The 24,013-nt window shown below is 37.5% G+C and overlaps 3 protein-coding genes across 3 annotated transcripts in view; 2 read left to right on the top strand and 1 right to left on the bottom strand.

Moving 5' to 3' along the window:
* Smp_057580 (hypothetical protein) overlaps window positions 1-3,004 on the top strand; it is a gene marked incomplete at both ends in the record, with an annotated part of 3,901 nt that extends 897 nt beyond the window's left edge. The window contains 3 exons of the mRNA XM_018796253.1: window positions 1,370-1,467; window positions 1,541-1,617; window positions 2,683-3,004. Of these exons, the coding sequence (XP_018646884.1) occupies window positions 1,370-1,467; window positions 1,541-1,617; window positions 2,683-3,004 (497 nt within the window). The remainder of the gene's footprint in view (window positions 1-1,369; window positions 1,468-1,540; window positions 1,618-2,682) is intronic.
* Window positions 3,005-4,321: 1,317 nt separating this feature from the next.
* On the bottom strand, window positions 4,322-5,391 carry Smp_057590 (hypothetical protein). Its single transcript, XM_018796265.1, has one exon. The coding sequence runs from the start codon at window positions 5,203-5,205 to the stop codon at window positions 4,384-4,386; it is 822 nt and encodes a 273-aa protein (XP_018646885.1). The 5' UTR covers window positions 5,206-5,391; the 3' UTR covers window positions 4,322-4,383.
* Window positions 5,392-7,486: 2,095 nt separating this feature from the next.
* The window catches only part of Smp_057600 (hypothetical protein), a gene marked incomplete at both ends in the record, with an annotated part of 52,419 nt that continues 35,892 nt past the window's right edge, over window positions 7,487-24,013 (top strand). Inside the window, one exon of the mRNA XM_018796276.1 lies at window positions 7,487-7,492. Within this exon, the coding sequence (XP_018646886.1) occupies window positions 7,487-7,492 (6 nt within the window). The remainder of the gene's footprint in view (window positions 7,493-24,013) is intronic.

The following is a 24,013-nucleotide window of genomic DNA, read 5'->3' on the forward strand; positions in this document are numbered from 1 at the left end:
AAGCGAACGGTACTGGGTTCGAGTCCCAGAATGAATATCAACTCTGGAATGCAGGCACATCCAGCTGACGAGTCCCAAATAGGACGAAATGCGCATCCTGAATTCCACTGCTAGCCACCACCCTTCTATGCTTATAAAAACAAATAGGGTTTCCATTCAACAGATTAAACACATAAGCAATTGACTCAACTCAAACGACTTACTATCAGTAAATAGTACAGCACAAGCTATCATGGACTGAAGCTGGAAAATAATTAACAGATCTGGAGACACTTACGTAATGATGTCAACGTTTTCCGGTAAGAATTTAGTTCAGAAGTAATTTACGTTTGAAGACTATTTCTGTTGTGGGCCGTAATTGGTTTCTAAGCGAACAGAGACAGACTCACCCTACGACCTGTCACATTAATCACTATCTTCATATCGTAACTCTGAATTCAAATTTGGGTTTCAATACATGCAGATTGCTTGCAATTAGACTGAACAATCACTTGTTCTGTCTCTTTAGCTTGGTTCTCAATCATTGGTCTGAATGGTATATCTGCTCGTTCCGTGATCTAGTCTACTGCTCTAATTACCTAGTAACATAATCCAGTGTACCCAGTCTACTACCTAGTGTATCTATCAAGGGCTCAGTCCTACTGTCCAGTCTGTTCATTAGGAACAAGACAAATAATTTATTGACGAATGGTACTTCCTAGTCAAGTCAGTTAGTTCATTGATTTTGCAAGTTTATATTACTGGTTAACTACTAGTTCGATTTGTTCATATTTCTTGGTTGACCTAAACACTTAAAGTGGTATGTAAATTAATACATTATTTCTGGATGTTGTTTAATTAGTGGTTCGGAAGCAAATCAGTCTGTTTCTAGTCTTCTTTCTTCCTTACGTCAACAGAGCAGTCTCGTTCCGATGCAATAAGTAGCAGGTAGGAGTATTTCAGTCAGCAAACACAGTGATCAGCACTTAGTTTCGGGTCACAACTCCGACAGATCAGTTTGTCTCAAAACATTACAGTATTATTACCGTATTTCGCATAGGTATCAATTATTTCTGATTTGCCGTTGCAATTTTAGTTAGAACGAGGAGTCAAAGTTAACAAGTTAACAAACAGTGCACATTTTATCGAGAGGGACGGGAAATTAGCACTTGCAACAAACTTTACACGGTGTGACAACTGATACACTTTGTACTTAATAGTTAGTATTCTGTACGACATTGCTAATAAAGAATCATCCTTACTGAACATCCAAGAATTAACCTAGTAAGTTTAGTATATTCTGTCTTATTTTTTCGTAGTGTACTGTCAATTTACAATTCAACCTAGATAACTAAAGAATCTACCATTCGTCTTTGTTACTACTGTCTAGGACACTATGATATTGATGTGAAACAGAATCAATCTAATTTACCCCGCTCGGCTTTTGCATCTAAAAGTGAACGTTCCACATTAAGAACTACATCAGACGTAAGTTAATTAGTGAATTTAAATTTTTGATTATATGCTTCATATAACTTTCTTTCTATTTTCATAAATTTAGTTTCCTGGACCAGGAGCATATAATTTGGTCAAATATCATGACTCAACTTTAAAACTAACTAAATTACCTCCAACAAAGTAAGCTTTGTGTTAAAGTCAAGTACCGTTTCATTTGGTTGAAGATATGACAAGTCGAGTTTTTGTTAAAGTTTACCCAACTCAATCGCTCTGTCTATCTAGTCGCATAGACTCCGTTCTCATCTATTGGAAGCATCTTCCATTTTCCCGTTGAAACTTGATTAAAATGTATAATTTCTAACAGCATCAATTTATAAAGCTACTGCTTACGAATCACCAATCGTTTATTGGAACGATAACCGGTTTCGTACTTATAATCCAATGATGAGTGACTGAACAAAATTGGAAAGTCTATCATTTTGATCTGAAGTTGTGTAATCGGATGCATTTTACGGGGAGTTGTTGATGTACAAGAACCTTACATTTGATTATACTTATCGGGAAGAATCATTTTTGATCATGTCTGAAAAATCCCGATAGAAACAATTATTTTGTGTTATACAACAGTGTTAAACATCGATTTCTTTCGACAAATTAAGTTTAAAAAAATTAATTATATATAGGAGTAAATTTACTCCACACGGATTGAGTTACCCCAAATTTACTTGTTTCAGTAATTACTCAGCCTTTTCGGTGTTTAGTATTAAATGAATAAATTATACATCCATGTGGCTGTGCAATCTATTAAACTGATTTTAGCTGATACTTTTATATAGATATATTTGCCTTGTATAACAGCTGCGTTCATAAAACAGCTTAACTTCATTCATGTATATTTATATTTGACTAGATGACTATATATGATTACATTTGAACTATTTTTCCAAACATATTTCAAGTTATGTACAACATCAGACTCATATGAACAGACTTTGTGATAGGTCTTGAAATCTATTCATGTAAACATGTTTCTATGGGCAGGGGATCAACGCCAAGTGTTTCATCACAGTTACAGATTGAGGGTTTAACCATCTAATTTGGAACTGAATTGTACACTGTAAGATTCTAATGGTCGCTAAAATCCACCTTCAACTTAACTTATCATGTTCGTAAAATGCCTAAATTTTCCAATTAGATTTATCCTAAGTAATATCACCATGATACATTGTTTTTTTCCGTAATTAGATCAAGTTCATCAATAATAACTTTGAAAACTGTAAATAAAGATCACGAAAATTATCCTGGTCCAGGGACATATAATATCACAACTGAACTAATACCAAAACATTTTATGTCTAGTTCAGTTTTCCTATCCAATGTACCACGCTGGACAATGCCAAATGTTCCACTTGCTCTTGGCATTGGTGATATGGTTGCAAATAGTTCTTCACTTACATGTCCTGGTGGAATTGATGCTTTACTTAATCCAGGACCAACAAAATATAATCCTTGCCTACCACAAAAAATGTCATTTCATTATAATCTAAATAATGAATGGATGTATTGAAGGGATGTTTTTTTATCAAATAAATTTATTGTAAATCATTTAGTTATACATTTATTTCTATTATTCTTCTTCAGATAAGTATCAGTATGTAGTTAATAAAATGAACTTTCTATTTCGCTGAACAATAAGTAGTAACAAGATTATATCAGTAGTACAGTTTACAGAAGACGGGGGTATCAAATTAGTGCTGGTTACGCTTTATAACTAGAAGTATCATTTGTCTATAGGATTAACCAACTAATCAACTTATATGCATAACGATGAACACTCTAAATGGCCGCTTTATGATGGGTATGTAGAATCCCACGACTCAACGAATGAGGAAGGAAATCAATATCTACTTAAGATCGACTTTCAGAACATTTTGGTTAGATCATTTTATAGACTTTCAACGCATTTTGACCATGATTTGTATTCAAAGACAATCAATAAGTTTGTAAATAATTATCATGGTGAGCTATATATAACTGAGTAGCTCAAATATACTTTTATTCTTTTGGAGGTCTTCAGCAATACGTCCGCCGTACAAAACTTGTCTAATTCATCGCGCGATGAGTCATCGTTAAAGTGTTGTGTATAAGTTATCTTACTCATCTGGTTAGCATAGATGTTGTTCCGTATAAGATGAATCTCTCAATCGTTAGCACTCATATCAATTATTGACGTTTCTTTAGGATATTTAGATGCGCACTCAAACGTGGTATCGTTTTTAGAAACTGAGTTAGCACTTTAATTAACTTCGCATGTTTAGAGAGTTGAAGTTGCCTGAGAAAACGTGGAGCAAGCGTTACACGACATAGGATACCTAGAAATCTTATCATTGCTACAAAAAATACGAATCCCAGGGATATTTAAATTTTAAGACGATTTCAGTGTACAGAATGATCTGATGCAGTGTCAAGATATTTCTCACTTAGGTTTGAGGGTGTGGCCTTTTATTTCGTACAGAAATGGCATTTTTATCCAAATTGGTATTTTTATGTTCATCCGAATGTACATCACTTTGTAGGTGCCATACACAAGTAATCTTAGTAAGTAGTTTTGCGAAATAACATCAATTGACAAAGTTTTCATCAAAAGTAAATGACCAATACTCGTATATGCACGTCCGCATAAAGTGGGGACGTTAGTCTTAGTCAGTTAACTTGATTAAAAATGTTAGATTATACACCTAATTGATATGAAACAATATTTAAAGCTCATTGAATAACCACTTATTAGTTGTACTATTCAGCCAACTTATTTTCATTATGACATTAATCTACGTAAATGTCAGTTATATGTCAGTTTCCCGTCAAACAAACTAAAAGGTAGCATAATAAAAACGGGTAAAAGTTTTATTAATAAAAATTCATGAGGATAATAATAGCAGGAAAATGTCAACAATTATACCTATCAGATTCCGCTTGAGTTTCATCAATAAGAATGTTTGCTTTTGTGGAATGATACTTCATACTCCAAATGTTAGTACAGCTTGATGTGTAACACATTTTAACAAAATAAGAGACAAACAAAAATAAACACAGAAGTGAAAATAGCAAGGATCCTATAAAAATCGGTGAGTGTCCATTTTTATCGTCATAATAATCATTATTATTATCACTTGGAGGTGAATAACTTTTACCTCGTACAGGACTTATAGGTGTTTGTAAAACATCAAGATAAACATACGAGTCGCTTTTTACTTCTTCACTTACTTCTTCCACCTGGATCTTATCCGCCTCATATGATTTCCATGTACTATGATCAAGTGGAACATAAACTAATCCTATTAAGTTTCGGCTCTCATCAGTTCTATTTTCAACTTTGTATGTTTTTATAGCCAATTTGTTTGAATCTATATTACTTCCGAGATGAACAATCGATGAACAAATGAGAACACGACAGCTCTTTGTTTGAACACATACATGACTTTTTTTTCGGGGTAATCGGACACCCAGCAATTCCTTTGAATAGTATGTTTCACAGGGACATCGTCGATTTCGAGTACATGAGGTATTAATCCATGCACATTTACGTCCCGTTATATTTAAATTAATATCAGTAATATTCCAGTGAAGACTTGTCTTACTGATCATCCATTTCGACCAAGAAGCTCGACATTTCTTGTAAATCTTCCCCATACTACTTGAATCTGATATTATGGTAAAATGAAATATGAAGAATACAAGATAAATACGAAGAAATAATTCGACAAACATTGCTATCCAATATGTAAAGTAAGAGGTGTGATCAGCCTTTTATGCGTAAGGATTTATGTCTACAGCCATCCATTAATTCGTTACCTTATTGTACCAGTTGCTGACATGAAAGATAACCAATAGGAAGGTAGCTTAGCAACCAATCAATACACTGTTAAATTAGCCAAACGGTAGTCTTTGAGAAAGGGGGAAGAGGTTGGAAAAAATATTTTACTAGACTGCCCAACAGGGCATGTTGTCAATAAACTTGGATTGGTGATTGATTTACCAATCTATCACGTGAATTTGCGTCTATCTTGTGTCCTTGAGGCAGGACGTGGTCTGTCTTGTTTCCTAGCTTACCTAGTCTTTTTTACAGAGCAGTTACACATTTTACTTGATATGAGGTGGGACTAGATGAATTTCACCATTTATCTATGATAGTTGCCAGTGTACTGTTTGTAAAGTTGCGATTTCCCCTTCGCCTGACGTATTTAATAATGAAAGAATACGTTCAATATATTTAAATATTTACTTTATTAACGAAAGTATCAGTAAAACTGAAATATTTTTAAGCATCGGTTTCTGCTTAACTAGTAAAAGAAAATTTCTGGAAAATTTGTTATGACCTTAATCATCACAAAGAGATTGAAATAATTTAAACTAGTATCAATAAACTATTTAGGCGTTTTTATGTGTAAAGCATAAGTCTGAGCATTGTTTTAACTGTAATAAATGATAATACCTAATTATCATATACTGTTTAACGCTAAGAATTGCAACGAATCTGTCTGATAAGTCCCGTTTGCTCATCTAATTAACGTTAAATAAGAACCCTACCGTTTGGTTCTTATTATTGTGCACATTGGTAATTTATGGGACAGAAGTTTATTCAGCTTTTCAATAACATACAAAAAAATGTTCCTGTGGTCACATGTGATAAGGAATGTCAAACTGATATTGAATAAAAATTGGTGATAAATCGGCAAAACATCATGCAACTTTTAAATAAATCAACTGGTCTAAGAAAATTACTAATCATATATGTAAAAATACATAGTTTAAACCTTACTATGGTTGAATTTCCTACTAATTAATAAGCAAACCAACTAGTTCTTTTATACGCCATAGATAAAACACATTTGGTAGAAAACGTATATATGTAGCAATTTTCTCCTAAAGCTCAAAATATGTGACTCCAGCTTTACTAATACTTTATATAGCATTACTATATAGGTCAAAGACTATTAAGTTATTCTGTTGAACGGCCCGAAAAGGGTCGTGTTACGTTCACTCTGAAGACGCGTTTATATAGACTATGATTAGAAAATCTGTTTTGTCGGATTTGGCATCCATGAGAGGTTCTCCTAATACCATTTTTAAATATAGAATAACTAAAATTGTTGACGGAATGTAATCTTAATGAAGTGTCTGCACATCAGTGAATCCCAAAATATAGATACCATTATTTTAAAATCAAATTAAATTATCATTGATACTATTATTCATAGGGAAATGAAGGGCTAAGTTGCTACATCGATGAGCCATACTAATAACGATCGAAATATTTGTAACGTTGTGTTACAGTTAAATTTCCAGATTATTGTATTTAGTTCATTTAGTAAATTATAAAGATCAAAGTAATTATTCATGAAAATGTAAAACCCGTGAAAACAAAAAAGTTATTTTACTAGTTTTGATTGTATTGGGTCCCGTGTGATTAAGCCGTAATGCCACGAAAGCAATCATATTTAAGTGCCCACAGTCTGACTCCAATATGATCGAATCGTTAGTGATGTAGTTGAAATATAGAGTCTACTTACATTGTATGTATTCTGTTAACGAATACCATAAATAACAATACAGATACGTATAGTATTGTAGCTGTAAATAATTCCCCAAAATCAATAGCTCATTAAGTGTTCGACATTGAATGCTGACCACATTGTTTTAAGTGGACTTGTTTAACTGAAGGTTTTCCGTCATGCATCCGTACTAGATCACGTTACGAACCAGCGTGGGACACAGCTCCTACGTTCACTAGCCAGGTTAGAGCAAACGCTTCTCGATATATTGATAACGTATCAAATATATCTTTTCGATCTCTTCGCACCTGACTTCTGATTTCGATTGGTTGGGAAAGCTTCGAATATAGAAGGCGTTACTGGTTGCTAGTTGTCAAACTAGAAAACTAGTCGTATCTTCAGTATTTTTGACCGAGAGGTTCTTATTACTAACTTGTCCGCCTTAATTTCGTACTGTTAACTGACTCAGACATTTTTGCGATTACGTTGCCTCCGGTATGACGGTAATTTAGTCGTGACATGAAATGTTATTAGATATGGTTTATTTCAAACACTCATATTCTCCAGTCAAATGATCAGACAGAACGGATGATGAATAGGTTTGCATGAGAGAACTAAACCACATATATGGGACATAATATGTGCATTTTAAAAAATGTACTTGTCCATAAGTGCAACTTACTCACTTACTCCTGTTACCCCTCGTGGAGGAGCACAGGCCACCCACCAGCATTCTCCATTCAACCTTGTCCTGGGCAATCCTTCCCAGTTAACATTCATCCTTTTCATATCGACTTCTATTTCCCGGCTTAATTTGTTCTTTGGCCTTCCTCTTTTCCGCTTCCCTTCTGGATTCCAAGTTAAGGCTTGCCTTGTAATACACATTAGTGATTTCCTAATGTATGTTCTATCCACTTCCAATGTCTTTTCCTAATTTCCTCATCAGCTGGAAGCTGGTTTGTCCTCTCCCATAAAACGCTGTTGCTTATAGTATCCAATCACTAAATGTTGAGTATTTTGCGTAGACAACTGTTTATAAATACTTGTATCTTCTTGACGATGGTTGTAGTAGTTCTCCAAGTTTCCGTCCCATACAATAGGACTATCTTGACGATCGCATTAAAGATTGTGAATTCGATATTACTTGACAGTTGTTTTGATTTCCATATGTTCTTCAACTGTAGGAATGCGGTTCTTGCTTTGTCAATCCTCGTCTTTACATCTGCATCAGATTCTCCTTGTTCATCAATGATGCTTCCCAGGTAAATGAATGTCTCCACATCTTCCTGAGTTTCTCCATCAAGTGTTATTGGGTTGGTGTTCTCCGTGTCATATTTGAGAATCTTGCTTTTTCCTTTGTGTATGTTGAGGCCTATCGAGGCGGAGGCTGCTGCTACATTTGCTGTCTTCATCTGCATTTGTTCGTGTGTATAGAAGGGCTAGGTCATCTGCGAAGTTCGAATCGTCTAATTGGTTCTGATATGTCCCTTTTATTCCGTGCTTCCCGTTAGATATCGAGGTCTTCATAATCTAGTCAGTCACTAGAAGAAAGGGGAAGGGGGAGAGTAGACAGCCTTGTCTGACTTCGGCCCTCACTTCGAATGCGTCTGTCAGGTGTCCTCCATGCACAACTTTGCACTGTAGTTCGTCGTATGAGTTCTGGATAATGTTGACAATTTTCTCAGGAACTCCATAGTGTCTAAGAGGTTTTCGTAATGTTCTCCTGTCCACACTGTCAAGCGCCTTCTCATAGTCAATGAAGTTGATGTATAGTGACGAGTTCCACTCAATTGATTGTTCCACGATTATCAGTACTGTCACGATTTGGCCTGTGCACGACCGATCCTTACAGAATCCGCTCTGTTGATCTCGAAGTTGGGCGTCTACTGTGTCTTTCACCCGGTCCAGCAGCACTCTGTTGAAAACTTTTCTTAGTAATGCCCACAAACTGATGCCTCTGTAACTCTCAAATTTACTCAGATCTCCTTTCTTTGGTATCTTGATGAGGTATCCTGCCTTTCGGTCCATTGACACTTGCTGTTCCTCCCAAATCTTCTTGAACAGAAGGTAAAGCATGTTTGCAGTTACTTAACTGTCTGACTTCAGCCCTTCAGCTGGTATATTGTCAGATCCTGCTGATTTCCCATTCTTGATTTGTCTGATGACCATCTTGATTACTTCAATCGTTGGTGGAGTGACATTTATAAGAAGGTCTGTAGGTGCTGCTTCTATGTCTGTGTATTTAGTGTGGTTGGTCTATTTAAGAGTTCTTCAAAGTAGTCTACCCATCTGTTCTTGATTCCCGGTTATTGGCTTGCTTTCATTGTCCTTGACCGGTCTCTCTGGTTTACTATATCTCTCTGCTAGTTTCTTCGTTGTATTATATAATTGTTTTATATTCCCTTCTCGTAGCTTTTTCCTTTGTCGTTGCTCGTCTCTTCCATGTATTTCTGATTGTCAGCTCTAATACTCTTCTTCACTTGCTTGTTTGCTATGCATAGTCTGCTTGTGCCTTGATTTTCTCTGCTCGTGTTCAACTGTTGGTAATTGCTGTTTTGTGTTTCCTTTCCTCAATCTTGTCCAGGGTTCCCATAAAGATCCATTCCTTATTATGATGCTTCCTGCGGCCCAGAACCTCCTGATACGTGGAATTTAGTGCTTCTTTAATCCCTTTCCGCTTGACCTCCATTGTAGTTTCGTCTTTCAGCAGATCTTGTAAGGCATAGAACCTGTTGTTGAGAGTTATCTTGAATTCGTTGAGTTTGTTAGTATCTGAAAGGAAGGCTGTATTGAACGTTTGTACTGCTGTTTCCCCAGTTGTCCAGTGTTTCTTTAGCTTCAGTCTCACCTTGGTCACAACCAGGTGGTGATCTTATAGCAACCATCTTACAATCAATTTCGATTCTAGTCAATTTCGGTTAAGCCCTTTTTATGACTTAACAGACATCGTTATTTGGATAGTAACAATTTGCATATATCTTTGCACTGTTATACCACTAGAGCACACGACGCTCTATCCGAAATGTTGACTGCTTAAATATCACTCGATGACTCATACTCCTCACTCTTATATGTATGCACGCAAATATTATTATCAGCCTTTGTTTTGCTTTGCTGTGCCCTTATTAAATTTGACTATAAATTGCCTATGTAATTGCTTGCTATTCTCTCGCTTGCTCCTCTTTCGCTTCCTTTGCTTATTCGCCTGTTCACTCGCTCGTTCATATTCGCTCAGGTGTTGTTAGCTTTCTAACCTGAGTTATTCGACAACAAACTGCAGTTGCTGCTATCCTTCGTCTTCTGATTTTACGCACCGTTAAGATTAGAATCATAACGGTTATCGAAGTAAACGATTAACGAATCGCGGCACTACAGAATTGGATGCCTCGCCGAGCGAACACAAAACAATTTTCGACGAGATAATTTCATTTCGAAAATTCAACGTACTCTGTTTCTATTCGAATTATTTTCCGGATTATAATCATAATTATGGATTTATTATATCACAATTTTAATCGCATGTACATTATCCCATAAACATTATTGAACTTAACAATAATATTCATAATAAATAACGATTATTCACGAACAATTGATATATTGGTGCAATTCAGTAAGTCCGTTCTATGTTATAAATTTTACCATTTGTTATTATCATTGTTTTCATCGGTCCATTTCTCTTAATGACAATTACGTTATATTCGCATATTATTTAATTTTATTATTAATGTCTTTAAACAACGACACAATCGATCTTTCACAGTCACCGTCCGTGGGAGTTATTAATGTTACTATTCTCTCTTTTAATGTTAATGATCCTCAACTCTGGTTTATTAGACTTGAAAATTACTTCGTAGCCAATCGTATTCTTTTACAGCGACATAAGTTCGGCTATGCAAGCTCACTACTTCCAGATGAAGTAGCAGACAAGATACGAGAGGTCCTAACTAAGCCGGATGCGGTAAATCCGTACGACGTATTGAAACAGGCAGTAATAAAAGCTCTCTCATTAAACGACCGGCAAGCTGTCGAGCAATTGCTCAGTGAAGTGCAGATCGGAGATAGAACGCCTTCTCAATTAAAAACTTATATGAGCAACGTAATTGGAGAAAGAAATGTTGATAAAAATATATTTTACCAGTTATGGTTACGACGACTCCCACCGAACGTGCAGCAGATCCTCGCTGTTGGAGACAGCGATGTAGACATAGACAACGTCGCTAAAATAGCCGATAAGATTTACGAGAGAATGAGACACGCGACTCCACAAACGCTCAACTTCTCAGTAGACGAAAGAATCGAGGCCTTACAAAAGGAAATTAATGCGCTATGCCACAAACTAACGAGCCTAAATCACAACGACAGGAAAAGAAGTTGGTTGCGTAATAGATCAAGAGATAGAAATCGATCATTTTCTAGGGGACTCCCAGATCCTGCTATATGCTGGTACCATCAAACATTTGGGTACAGAGCTCGAAAATGCAGACCTCCATGCAAATTTAAACGACCCCACCGATTCTCAGTAACGACTACGACAATTAACGCAGCTCCCAGGAACAATCGTTTATTTTATGTTCAGGACAGAGTAACAGGCGCACAATTTTTAGTAGACACGGGAGCAGAGATAAGCGTCGTCCCCCCATTGGGAAACGAAAAACAAAATATCGATACTGCGCTAACTCTTAAAGCAGCGAATAGATCCGACATAAAGACATATGGCAAGCGAAAACTAACCTTGAATTTCGGTCGTAATATTTCACTTCGCTGGGAATTTGTGATCGCTGATGTGTCCGTACCCATAATTGGTATCGATTTCTTAAAGAATTTTGACCTATTAGTAGATTCTCGACGAAACCAACTAGTGAATGGAGAACGCTCAGTAGTCATAAGAGGGGTGACCACCGATCATGTATCTATGAATTTAGTAGTGTCAAAAGATGAGAACGAGCAATATAAGTCACTTCTATACAAGTTTGCCGATTCGACGAGGGCGTCGTACGACAACAGAGATCTTAAACATACAGTACAGCACCACATCGTCACGAAAGGTCCACCGACTAAAGTAAGAGCGCGAAGGTTGGACCTGTTATATCGTGTGAACTCGTAATATGTATGAATGTGCAATTAGAGAGGAGTGAATTTTATCGATCGGACGCAAATGATACTTGAAATCGTACGAGCAGTCTTGATTACTACTCGGTCCTGCTATATGCCTAGCCCAGTCAATTGAGTCCAGAACACAAATAACAGCCTCAGTGGTATGAATCGTTATTTACAAACACACTGGGTTTTTATACAAACCAAAGTAATCAATAAACTGATTATAACTCAAGAATCGTATGATAATAAGTCAAAGGTCAAAATAAAGCTAATGATAAGAGAAATACGAATATGAATAGTTCAGTTACGTAATAATTGTACAATAGGAAATAGGCATATTATATTGATCCATAAATAGACCTAAAAGTTACCATTCGTAATTCACCGGGGGATATAGCAGGACCCAAAAAGGTTAAACATTGCGAAACGAGAATTCGAAAAACTAATGAAACTTGGTATCATAAGGCCATCTAATAGTCCCTGGGCATCTCCTTTACATATGGTTCCCAAAAAGAATGGAGAAATCAGACCATGTGGAGATTATAGAGCCCCTAACAAGCAAACGATAGCAGATAGATACCCAGTGCCACATATTCACGACATCACTACCGAAATGGAAGGTGCTACGATTTTTTCGAAAATTGATCTTGTTCGAGCGTATTACCACATTCCAGTGGCCCCAGAAGACATACCGAAAACGGCTGTAATCACTCCATTTGGTTTATTTGAGTTTTTGCGAATACAATTTGGACTAACTAATGCAGCTCAAACTTTTCAGCGATTTATTGATCAGGTTGTTAGAGGTTTGACAGGGGTATACGCATATATCGATGATATATTAGTAGCTAGCGCTACTGTGGAAGAACATCTACAACATCTACGACAGTTATTCACGAGACTTCAAGAACATGGTGTTACTATTAACGTGGAGAAATGTGAATTTGGAAAGAAATTGCAATTCCTAGGTCATATGATAAATTCTCGAGGTATCATGCCAGTTCCAGCAGAAGTTGCTGCTATTCGTAATTATCCGTTGCCCGAGTCACAAAAAAAGTTACGACGATTCTTGGGACTAATAAACTATTATAGGCGATTTATTCCAAACTGCGCAACAATACTACAGCCATTGACGGACGCTTTGCGAGGAAATACCCGAACATTCCGTCCATCGACAGAGGCCATACAGGCTCTTGAGAACGCTAAGCGAGCACTTCATGAGAAAATGATACTAGTACGACGAAAGAGCGAAGCGCCACTAGCCGTCATGACGGACGCATCGAACATAGCAGTGGGAGCAGTACTGCAGCAGTTAGTAAACGGTACATGGGAACCGATTTCATTTTTCTCGAAGAGATTAAATCCTACACAAACGAGGTACAGTACGTTCGGAAGAGAACCATTAGCGATTTACTTGGCAATCAAGCGTTTCTGACATATGATAGAGGGTACCATTTTCACAGTGTATACAGACCATAAACCCCTCACGAAAGCATTAAACGCCAAGCAGGATAACTATTCGCCGAGGGAAACTCGACAATTAGAATTTATTTCCCAATTTACATCTAGTATACAGTATATTAAACGTAATAATAACGAAGTGGCAGATGCGTTGTCCAGAACAACGATAAACGCAATTATTACAAATGGAATTGATTATCACGGTCTCGCGAAGTTACAAGAGACAGACATCGAACTAAACAAGCTAAGATTCGATGACACGACGTCATTATCATTCGAAGATGTTAAGTTCGGCAACGCGAAAGTAATATGTGACATGTTTACAGGCCGACCTCGCCCATTCATTCCTAAACCATGTCGACGGAAAGTACTCGAAAGTATCCATAACTTATCGCACCCGGGAATAAAAGCCACGATGAAATTAATCTGTGAGCGTATCGTATGGACGAAAATGAATCGCGATGTACGTAATTGGACACAAGCATGCATGAAATGTCAAAAAGCCAAAGTACTTCTTCATACTAGCTCGCCAATGGGTTCGTTTTCACAACCAGGCACTCGATTCGAACATATACACATCGATATCGTGGGACCACTGCCAGTTTCGAACGGGTACAACTATATTTTTACATGCATCGATAGATTTACCCGATGGCCTGTAGCGGTGCCAATAAAAGACACCTCAACCGAATCCGTAGCCAAAGCCCTTATCGAAAATTGGATTTCTTACTATGGTATACCGGCAATTATCACGACTGATAGAGGAGCTCAATTTGAAAGTCGACTCTTCCATCAGCTTACAGAACTCCTCGGAATAAAACGTATTCGAACGACATCTTACCATCCAATGGCAAACGGAATGGTTGAACGCCTACATAGACAGTTGAAAGCATCCCTTACATCTGTCATAGTCGAAAACGATTGGGCTAATAAGCTTCCTTTGGTCATGTTAGGTTTAAGAACAATAATTAAACAGGATATGGGATGTTGTCCAGCCGAGTTGGTATATGGAACTACTTTACGCTTACCCGGAGAATTTTCAGCTTCAGGTAAAAGTGTTCCGACTGATGTAGCCAACTATGTGCAACGCCTGAAGAAACGCATGAACAATTTGAAAATAGCACTTCCCAGACTACAACAAGGACGAGTATTTGTACCTCAGCAACTACATAATAGCACGCACGTATTCATCAGAAGAGAAAATGTACAACCACCTCTGCAACCGAACTATGAAGGTCCATTTAGAGTGATTACGAAGACAGATAAGACAGTTACGGTAGAAAAAGCTAAGAGAACAGATGTAATCAGCATCGATCGAGTAAAACCAGCTTTCATTGATAGCGATTTTCAATCGACAAGCACAAGCCTCTCGAAGACGATCACGCCGACGAAACACGAATCTCAAGAATCAACGACGCTAACGCACCAAAAAGAAGAGATTCCGGTAACGACAAGATCTGGTCTCAGAGTAAGATGGCCACAACGCTATGTCGCTACAATCTTTTACTGATAATTTTCTGCTACTTCGAATATTAATTATAATTCTTCCTCTTCATTGTATACATATGGATTATTAAGTTCATGTTATACGCTATTAAACTCGGCACAGCTTATGTACACCCTTACGCTTATACGTGTAATTTTTTTTCGAAGCAATACCATATTCCTTCTATATCTTACCGCTATTTTGTATGGCCTAACAGACGGGCACGGACTAAATACACATTAACTTCATTCTAATTTTGTACGAGCCTATATCTTCAAATGATCGTAAATACGCTATTCAATTTACTGTACTTTATGCAAACACAGACATTTTTTCATATATCTTTGTTTGCAGGGGGGGAGTTATATAGCAACCATCCTACAATCAATTTCGATTCTAGTCAATTTCGGTTAAGCCCTTTTTATGACTTAACAGACATCGTTATTTGGATAGTAACAATTTGCATATATCTTTGCACTGTTATACCACTAGAGCACACGACGCTCTATCCGAAATGTTGACTGCTTAAATATCACTCGATGACTCATACTCCTCACTCTTATATGTATGCACGCAAATATTATTATCAGCCTTTGTTTTGCTTTGCTGTGCCCTTATTAAATTTGACTATAAATTGCCTATGTAATTGCTTGCTATTCTCTCGCTTGCTCCTCTTTCGCTTCCTTTGCTTATTCGCCTGTTCACTCGCTCTCTCGCTTGCCGCTCACTCGCTCGTTCATATTCGCTCAGGTGTTGTTAGCTTTCTAACCTGAGTTATTCGACAACAAACTGCAGTTGCTGCTATCCTTCGTCTTCTGATTTTACGCACCGTTAAGATTAGAATCATAACGGTTATCGAAGTAAACGATTAACGAATCGCGGCACTACAATCTGAAGCTATGTCAGCTGCTCGTCTGGTTCTCACGTCTTCCGTTGTCCTTCTGAATTTTTTATTGATACAAAATGATCCATCTGGTTCTCTGTGGTGTGGTCCGGTGACATCCGTGTAGCTTTGTGTATGCGTTTGTGTGGGAATATTGTGCCACCTATAACCAATTTGTTGAATGCACATAGATTTTCAAACCTCTCCCCATTTTCATTTCTGTCTCTTAGTCCATGTCGTCTAATTCTATCTTCATATCCTGTGTTGTCCACTCCGACTTTAGCACTTAGATCTTTCATCAGTATGGGGAGGTTCTTTCTTGAGCACTTTGCTATCATTGATTGCAGCCTCAAGTGGAACTGATCTTTATCGTCGTCGTTGCTATCATTGATGGGTGTATGACATTAGATAACATTCGTTGTGATTCCCTCCTTTTTTGTTTTGAAATATGCTTCGATGATCCTGGATTCATGAGTTTCCTATCCAAAATGTGCTTTTCGTGCTTCCATTAACAGCATCAGTGCAACTCGTTGTGCGTGCAAAGCGTTTTTTTTCTTCGTGACCAGAGTACAGTATCATCTCTTTTGAATATATCTTTTTCTGTCCAGCTTTGGTCCAGTGGGTTTCGCTGATTCCTATTACCGCATATTTGTATCTCCTCATTTCCGTTGCTATTTGACTGGTCTTCCTGATCTCCCACACTGTCCGGACGTTCCATGTACCTATAAAAATTGTTGCTCTGGTTGTTAGAAAGTGTATTGGCCTCGTGACTTCCGAAAAATCTCGGTTTTTATCATGAGGAGTCATAATTATTCCTTCAACTCCCAGGGCAGAGTTTAAGTGGTTTAATTTGTTCAGTCTGAATAACGTGTTTTTATCAAGGTTGTTTTCTACAGGATGAGATTGCTGACCCCATGCCCAACCCTCCTTTACTCAGGCTTGGGACCAGCAGTTAATCCAGAAGAGTCACAGGCGGAGTTTATATAAATATATATATATATTGACAACGACGATTGATATACATACTTTCGTAATTTCCGTTATATATTCTTAAGATTATTTTTAATTCCAATAAAATAACTGTTACTCCTTTGTTTATAGCTTCGTAAAGTTCAGTCAAACTTCCAACGACATGAAGTTCAGTTTTTACACGAACGTCGTAAGCTAGAGAAAGAAGCAACAGATCTTCGGAAACGCTTAGCTCTTTTAATTGACAAAGCCACTCCTAACTGGAACAAAGGGCAGAAAACAAATAAACAGTCTTGCTCTCCAACGGGTTTATCAATGTCACAATGGTTTTTATCGTCAGAAGTTGGTAAAAAGCCTGAAATAACAAACGGAGAACCATCCAGTTCTCGGAGATTCGGAAGTTCAATTCGAACTAATTCTGGTTTAGGTAGTACCAAATTTGAGTCACTTACCTCAGTCAATAGCTTTAATTCTCACATCAAATATGATTGGGATGTTCAAACTCCCAGGGTATGTGATAGTTTGTCTATAAGAATGGAAGCTCTCTATGTTCATCCAGTGATTAATGGTTTAGGGGTTTAATTCACAACTGAATTACTCTACCTACCTTACTTTTTAACCTTCAAATAATAATTTCAGTTAGTAACCTGTTAAATGAACCTGTATATTTTTATGTATGAGTTTGTATTATTTTACTGTTGATATTCAGAACTGAATTTTGATCGATCTTTGTTGGCATTTATGTATTTTCAGCGGTTCCTTTGGATTTAATATTATTTTTGGAAGATCTAGTATATATTTGAATTGTACCTCGAGATGAAATCCAGGGCATGTGTTTCGTTCACTGGATGAGTGGACGTATATACGGGTGTTGATGTTCACAATGAGACTTAAACCCTCTACTCGTTCTCTACTAAGCTACTAAGCCCAGATAGCCAGTAATTTTCTAAACGATTATGGCAGTTGTGAGGAGTTCAGTGTCGTTTTGTTCAAAGTTATAAATATTAATCCTATTATTATTATTATTAATGGCTTTATTCAATATATTTTTGGTAAACTATAGAATTCTCAACACAAAGTATTTTAACAAGTTTCCTATTCTTATTTCTTGATCGATCATCAGTATGGGGAGGTTCTTTCTTGAGCACTTTGCTATCATTGATTGCAGCCTCAAGTGGAACTGATCTTTATCGTCGTCGTTGCTATCATTGATGGGTGTATGACATTAGATAACATTCGTTGTGATTCCCTCCTTTTTTGTTTTGAAATATGCTTCGATGATCCTGGATTCATGAGTTTCCTATCCAAAATGTGCTTTTCGTGCTTCCATTAACAGCATCAGTGCAACTCGTTGTGCGTGCAAAGCGTTTTTTTTCTTCGTGACCAGAGTACAGTATCATCTCTTTTGAATATATCTTTTTCTGTCCAGCTTTGGTCCAGTGGGTTTCGCTGATTCCTATTACCGCATATTTGTATCTCCTCATTTCCGTTGCTATTTGACTGGTCTTCCTGATCTCCCACACTGTCCGGACGTTCCATGTACCTATAAAAATTGTTGCTCTGGTTGTTAGAAAGTGTATTGGCCTCGTGACTTCCGAAAAATCTCGGTTTTTATCATGAGGAGTCATAATTATTCCTTCAACTCCCAGGGCAGAGTTTAAGTGGTTTAATTTGTTCAGTCTGAATAACGTGTTTTTATCAAGGTTGTTTTCTACAGGATGAGATTGCTGACCCCATGCCCAACCCTCCTTTACTCAGGCTTGGGACCAGCAGAAACTCTAGAAGAGCTACAGGCAGAGTTAGACAACCAATTGTCCAAATATTGTAAATAAGTCAATGACTTTCAAGAAAAAGTTGGTCGAGTATCATACAATTTTGCAACATGTGCAATCTTCACATGGACGCTCATCTCTAAATGTTGCAATAAAAAGTATATAGATCCCAAATGAATAATGAGTTTGTTGAGATATAGCATCTAAACAGTGATGAGGACATACTAGTGTACACTCAGAAACCTCGAGAATATCATCAAGACAAACAAAGATGATACTGTTGTAGAGTAACAGTTCAGCTAAACGTCGAAATAGGTAATCCACTGTGGTGTTTGTATGAACTAAAGATTCCTTTGTACTTCATGACTGCCTGACTTTGAATTATAAATACGATACGTTCATTTGTGCTCACCTAGTTTCTTGTGTTATTTCTGAGATTCCTGGTTTGTACAATAATTCAAATACTTTTAATGATCACATAAGTATCACGATGGAACCTTAGATTGAACTGTTGGACATAAATTCGGATTTTGATGTGTTTGAGGATTACATGGAAAAGTTCGAAATCTGAACTGTGACCAAGGATTATGAAGATGTTAATATTGTGGCTCATTTCCATAGATTTATCGGAAAGTAAGTCTACAGTTTATTAAAAACCTTGGCATTTCCAGAAAAGCTTATTTCACTTTCTTATACAACTCTCTAGGGACTAACACTAAACCCATTGGAGTTGAGCTCAGTGAAGAGAAAGACAAAAGTGTATTCCAGGAACAACTGAGGTCATACTTAAGTAGTTATGAAAATGAGACTGACTCAGAAGCTGCTTGGAATGATATACGAAAAGCTCTGAAAACAGCAATAACATCTATTAGTGACCAAAGGGTTACGAAAAACCTAAATTTATTGAACTGATGTATTCTCGTAATCTCATCCCATTAGGCTCTAAACACGATGAAGAACGAAATTGAGTCAGGTCCAGGTTAACCAAAAGTCTACGGAGCAATCGTCAGCAGTAGTGGGCAACGAAAGTGAAATAGATGGAAAAGGCAGTGACTGCAGGTAACACCAGACAGCTTTTCAGACAAACAAAAGAAACTGGAATTAGGAAGTCAAGTGTAGGCGAGATGATCTCAGAAAAAGACAACACTCTCATTTGCTCTCATCCCAGACGTTTGAATCGATGGACGGAACACATTAAGGAGCAGTTTAGCTGGCCTTCAGCTACTCTACGACTACTCACCATCCCCAAACAGCCTGAATGGAACATTGATGTAGGTCTCCCGACTCTAATAATAATGATAATAATAATAATATATTTCTGCAAGAGCAGGTACACGCCATTTTTACAGGCATGATCTACAATTTACAACATATACTGGTTCACAGTATGCATCCCAAGCAGGGTTGTTTAGTAATTATAATCTATAAAAGTTGATAGCAGTTCATTCGTTCACATTGATATGTTTCCATCAGAATTTTTTCCAAAGTGGCATCGCGTCCACGTTACATACCAGATCCAATCTCGACAGAAAGTGTATTAGGGTTTCGGTCGTGCTAAGTATTTATGTAATGCACCTTTTTAAGTTTATAGTTGTTACAAAGTAGATTTGTGGAGCGCCTGGTTCGAACTATGACCTTGGGAAAGTGCGTTCGTCGAGCTTGTCCCAGATGTCAGAAGTTACATAGCTTCACCCCCAGAGCAAGATTCTGAAGAGAAAAAAAAGAGAAACCGAGGAGCGGCAAGGCATTTGGATATGAACGATGACCAATGCTTAACATTTATTAGTGGATTAGACGGAGGTACAATAAATTACTAGATTAATTTGATACTAGCTCATGTTGCTAGAGTGAAATGCAATCAGGGGCTCCAGAGGAGAGAATGCAGTAATAAAGAACAATGAGTTGTGATATTTATCAAGGTGGAGTAGGTTCGAATGAAGAAGGGAAGTCAAGGTTGAAATGAAAAGAACAGAGAGTGCATATAGAGAGCAGAGTGTTAGGTAAAATAACAACCATATCCTTTACAGTCTGTTTTGTTTTTCATCATCCGATGCCTGCCACACAGTTTTCATGTAAATGTCCGAGTTAGCATGTTATAGGTTGTCTTAGTAGAATAGTTAATCCAGCATAAAAAAAATTAGAAACATGAGTCTGAATGTTGAGTGTAGGAGAACAACCTCAATATCACAGATTGATTGACTTGTTCTCGTCCATAAAGAGCCTGATACAAACAAGCTGAAGTTCAAAAGGCTATAGCTAATCTGAAACGAGGAAGAGCAGTTGGTCTAGATGGTTTGACTCCAGAAGTCTTCAAGTATGGTGGTCCGATTTTAGCGACTAATATTTTAGCTAAAATCTGGAAGTTGGATATCATCCCATCTGACTGGTCTCAATCACTGATTGTTCCAATATATAAGAAGTGGTCCAAATCATCCTGCGATAACCAAAGAGGGATTAGTTTGATTAATATAGCGTCTAAAATACTAGCCTCAATAACTATCAGACACCCAACTAACACTCGTGAACTCTAAACACGAGAAAATCGGGCTGGCTTCAGACCTGGTCATGGCTGCATCGACCACATATTCACTACTCGTCAGATTTTGGGATACAGGCATGCTTATCGGCGTCCGACAACGATAGTTTTTCTTGACTTAAAAGCAGTATTCGACTCTGTAGACCGAGAGATTCTGTGGCAGTGTCTGTCATTGAAAGGTGTACCTCAGAACTATATAAAACTTGTGAAGGCTCTTTACTTGAACACTAATAGTCGAATGAGAGCTTATGGCGAACTGTCATATGATTTTACAGCCTGAAGTGGTGTCCGGCAAGGATGTCCACTATCTCCATTCTTGTTTAATTTCCTCATAGACCTATTGCTAGAAATAACACTTTCGTCGACTAAATTTTCTAGCATTGACCTCCTACGAGGAGGTCCACTAATCGACTTCGAATACGCAGGTGACATAGTCCTGTTTGGTGAAGACGCTGGCAAAATGCAGTCTTTTGATAGCACTGATTAAAAAGGCTGGGATGTCTGGGATGCGTTTCTCTCCTTCTAAATGCAAGTTGTTGCTCCACGACTGGACTGCCTCAACACCTGAACCAAGTATAGGAAGTCAAGTGATCAAACGCGTCGATGGGCGGCCAAACTAAAACGTGGCATCAGTGCTTGAAGTCACTAACTTCTAGCGTTAGCCATGTTGGCTGATGCAGACCACTTGGTTGGAGTCCGCGTGACTATCGTAACCAATGATTGAAGACTCTAGGTGACATGGCTCAGAATCGATCACAGTGGCGTAAGTGTATACACTCTTTGTCTTCCCTTAAACTGTGAGATTAAAATTGCTCTATATCTTTCTACCAACTAATTCTTTCCTCCTGTACTATATCCTTATATGCAATCATTTTGTATATATTATCACCATTGAAGTAACTACTTCTATGAATTTGGTGTTCATCTCGTTGTGCCAATGAGGTGTACCAACTTGGACCGATGCATATATGTACCTGCTCCTACGTTGTAGCTGACTGACTGACCACTAGTGTATAAATTTCGAATGCTGTATAGGATGAAAATTCCACAAAATAATTCGTCAGGACATCGGTAATTCCACTACTTTACTACTTCGTCCCACCCTATTGCGTACTCAACATTTCGCAGATAACAATTCATTGAGGAGTTACGTATCAGGTCAGGAAGATGGGCACAAGTTTGATCTGTGTTTGTCATTCGGCAAACTTCACTTATGTCATTCATGTGCATTTTGTAATTCTGAATGCTCTAATTGTGATAAGATGGAACACATCCAGTCAGCTTGTAATACTGTGGTGTGCGCTACTTATATAGACATGAGTAGTATATAACGCTAGTCAGGAAAAGAATATCCGGCAGCAGAAGGTCGAGAATAAAAGAGGGGTAATAGAAAGCGATTGTTATGGAAGTAAAAGAACAGTGAATTTCGAGACGATTGATTGATATTGGCAAAGGAATGGTGAAGACAGAAACAAATGGTTGATATTTTGCAAATTTAATATTTATTCTATGATTGTCAGATTTTACCAATAGATTCTGTAAAAATTGTGTTCGAATACATTCCATTATCCTCACTTGTGCTCTCGTTCACCACGATAGTACCATTCGTTTAGCTTCAATCAATGCCAAAGGCTGTAATTCTGATCCTATCAAGTTGAATGTTTCTAATGATCATTTATTTTTTTATCCACGACTTCGGAAAACAGTACAGATTCATAAAGCCATCCGGAATTAAGTGAAACTCAGAGTCATCGTGAGACCAAAGTGTGATGATTAGAATTATTTGAATTACTGTGCAAACTAGGAACCCCAGAAACAACCTACTTCAGTTCAAACGCAACTAAGTGAGAAAAAATGAACGTATTATATTTAGAATTAAAACCATACAGTCTGGAAGCAAAAAGGAATCATTAGTTCATGCAAACACATAATCGCCACAGCTGAAACCGGAAACTTAGTTCCTGTAATCGGCTGAGTGCCTTCTCCTTAGGTTTTTTTGTCTGTCATACTGCCTATTGGATACAGACTCTGTATAATCCAGAATATACTCAATAGTATCTGACTAACACGTGAAATTAGAACTGACTCACCTGATTCTCGGAGTTTTGTACTTAAACCATTGATACCTAGAATTGTCACCATAGATTTCCTGACATACTTCACCACGATCTCCGTGGCTGGTCGAAGATCATTTCCACGATAATATGTAACTCATGCAGACTCTAATCACATCATATTTAAACGAAGAATCCTTCCTATAATGGCTTTGATGGAGTCTCGCTACAGATTGTTTGGCAGAAATGTGTCTACTTCCCTCTCCAGTTCATTAAATGTTGAGGCAGCAATAGAATCAGTAGCAGTTTTCAATATCCTGACAAAGTTTTCTACCTGACCATTAGAACAAGGTTGCCTGGTAGCAGTTAACATATATCTGCACCCTGTATCATTCAACCAAGTAGTGACTACATCCGCAGCAAACTGAGAGCCATTATCAGTCACTAACACCATGGGAACCCCTTATCAACTAAACACCTTTATCAATGTATGGATTGTTAAGTCAGAATTTAGTGAACTTGTGAAAAGAAACTTCAGGTTACTTGGGAAAATAATCAGTGACTGTAAGTGCACAGTATTTGCCGAGAAGTGGGCCCTAATGGTCTGCATGAATTCTCTGCAAGGTCTCAGACGATACTGGGCATAGAGTCCACTGCAAAGGCTTACTTTTCAACTTATGACATTGTTTGCTGCACGACATATATCTGTATTTATCTCCGGCCATCAACGTTTGTGCCCTGATAAGGATCTCATTTTCTCAACACT

The sequence above is a fragment of the Schistosoma mansoni genome (assembly GCF_000237925.1).
Source record: "Schistosoma mansoni, WGS project CABG00000000 data, supercontig 0173, strain Puerto Rico, whole genome shotgun sequence".
NCBI lineage: Eukaryota > Metazoa > Platyhelminthes > Trematoda > Strigeidida > Schistosomatidae > Schistosoma > Schistosoma mansoni.

Excerpts from the sequence above, each read along its gene's own strand:
- Smp_057590 (XM_018796265.1), bottom strand. The coding sequence starts at position 5,205 with ATGTTTGTCGAATTATTTCTTCGTATTTATCTTGTATTCTTCATATTT.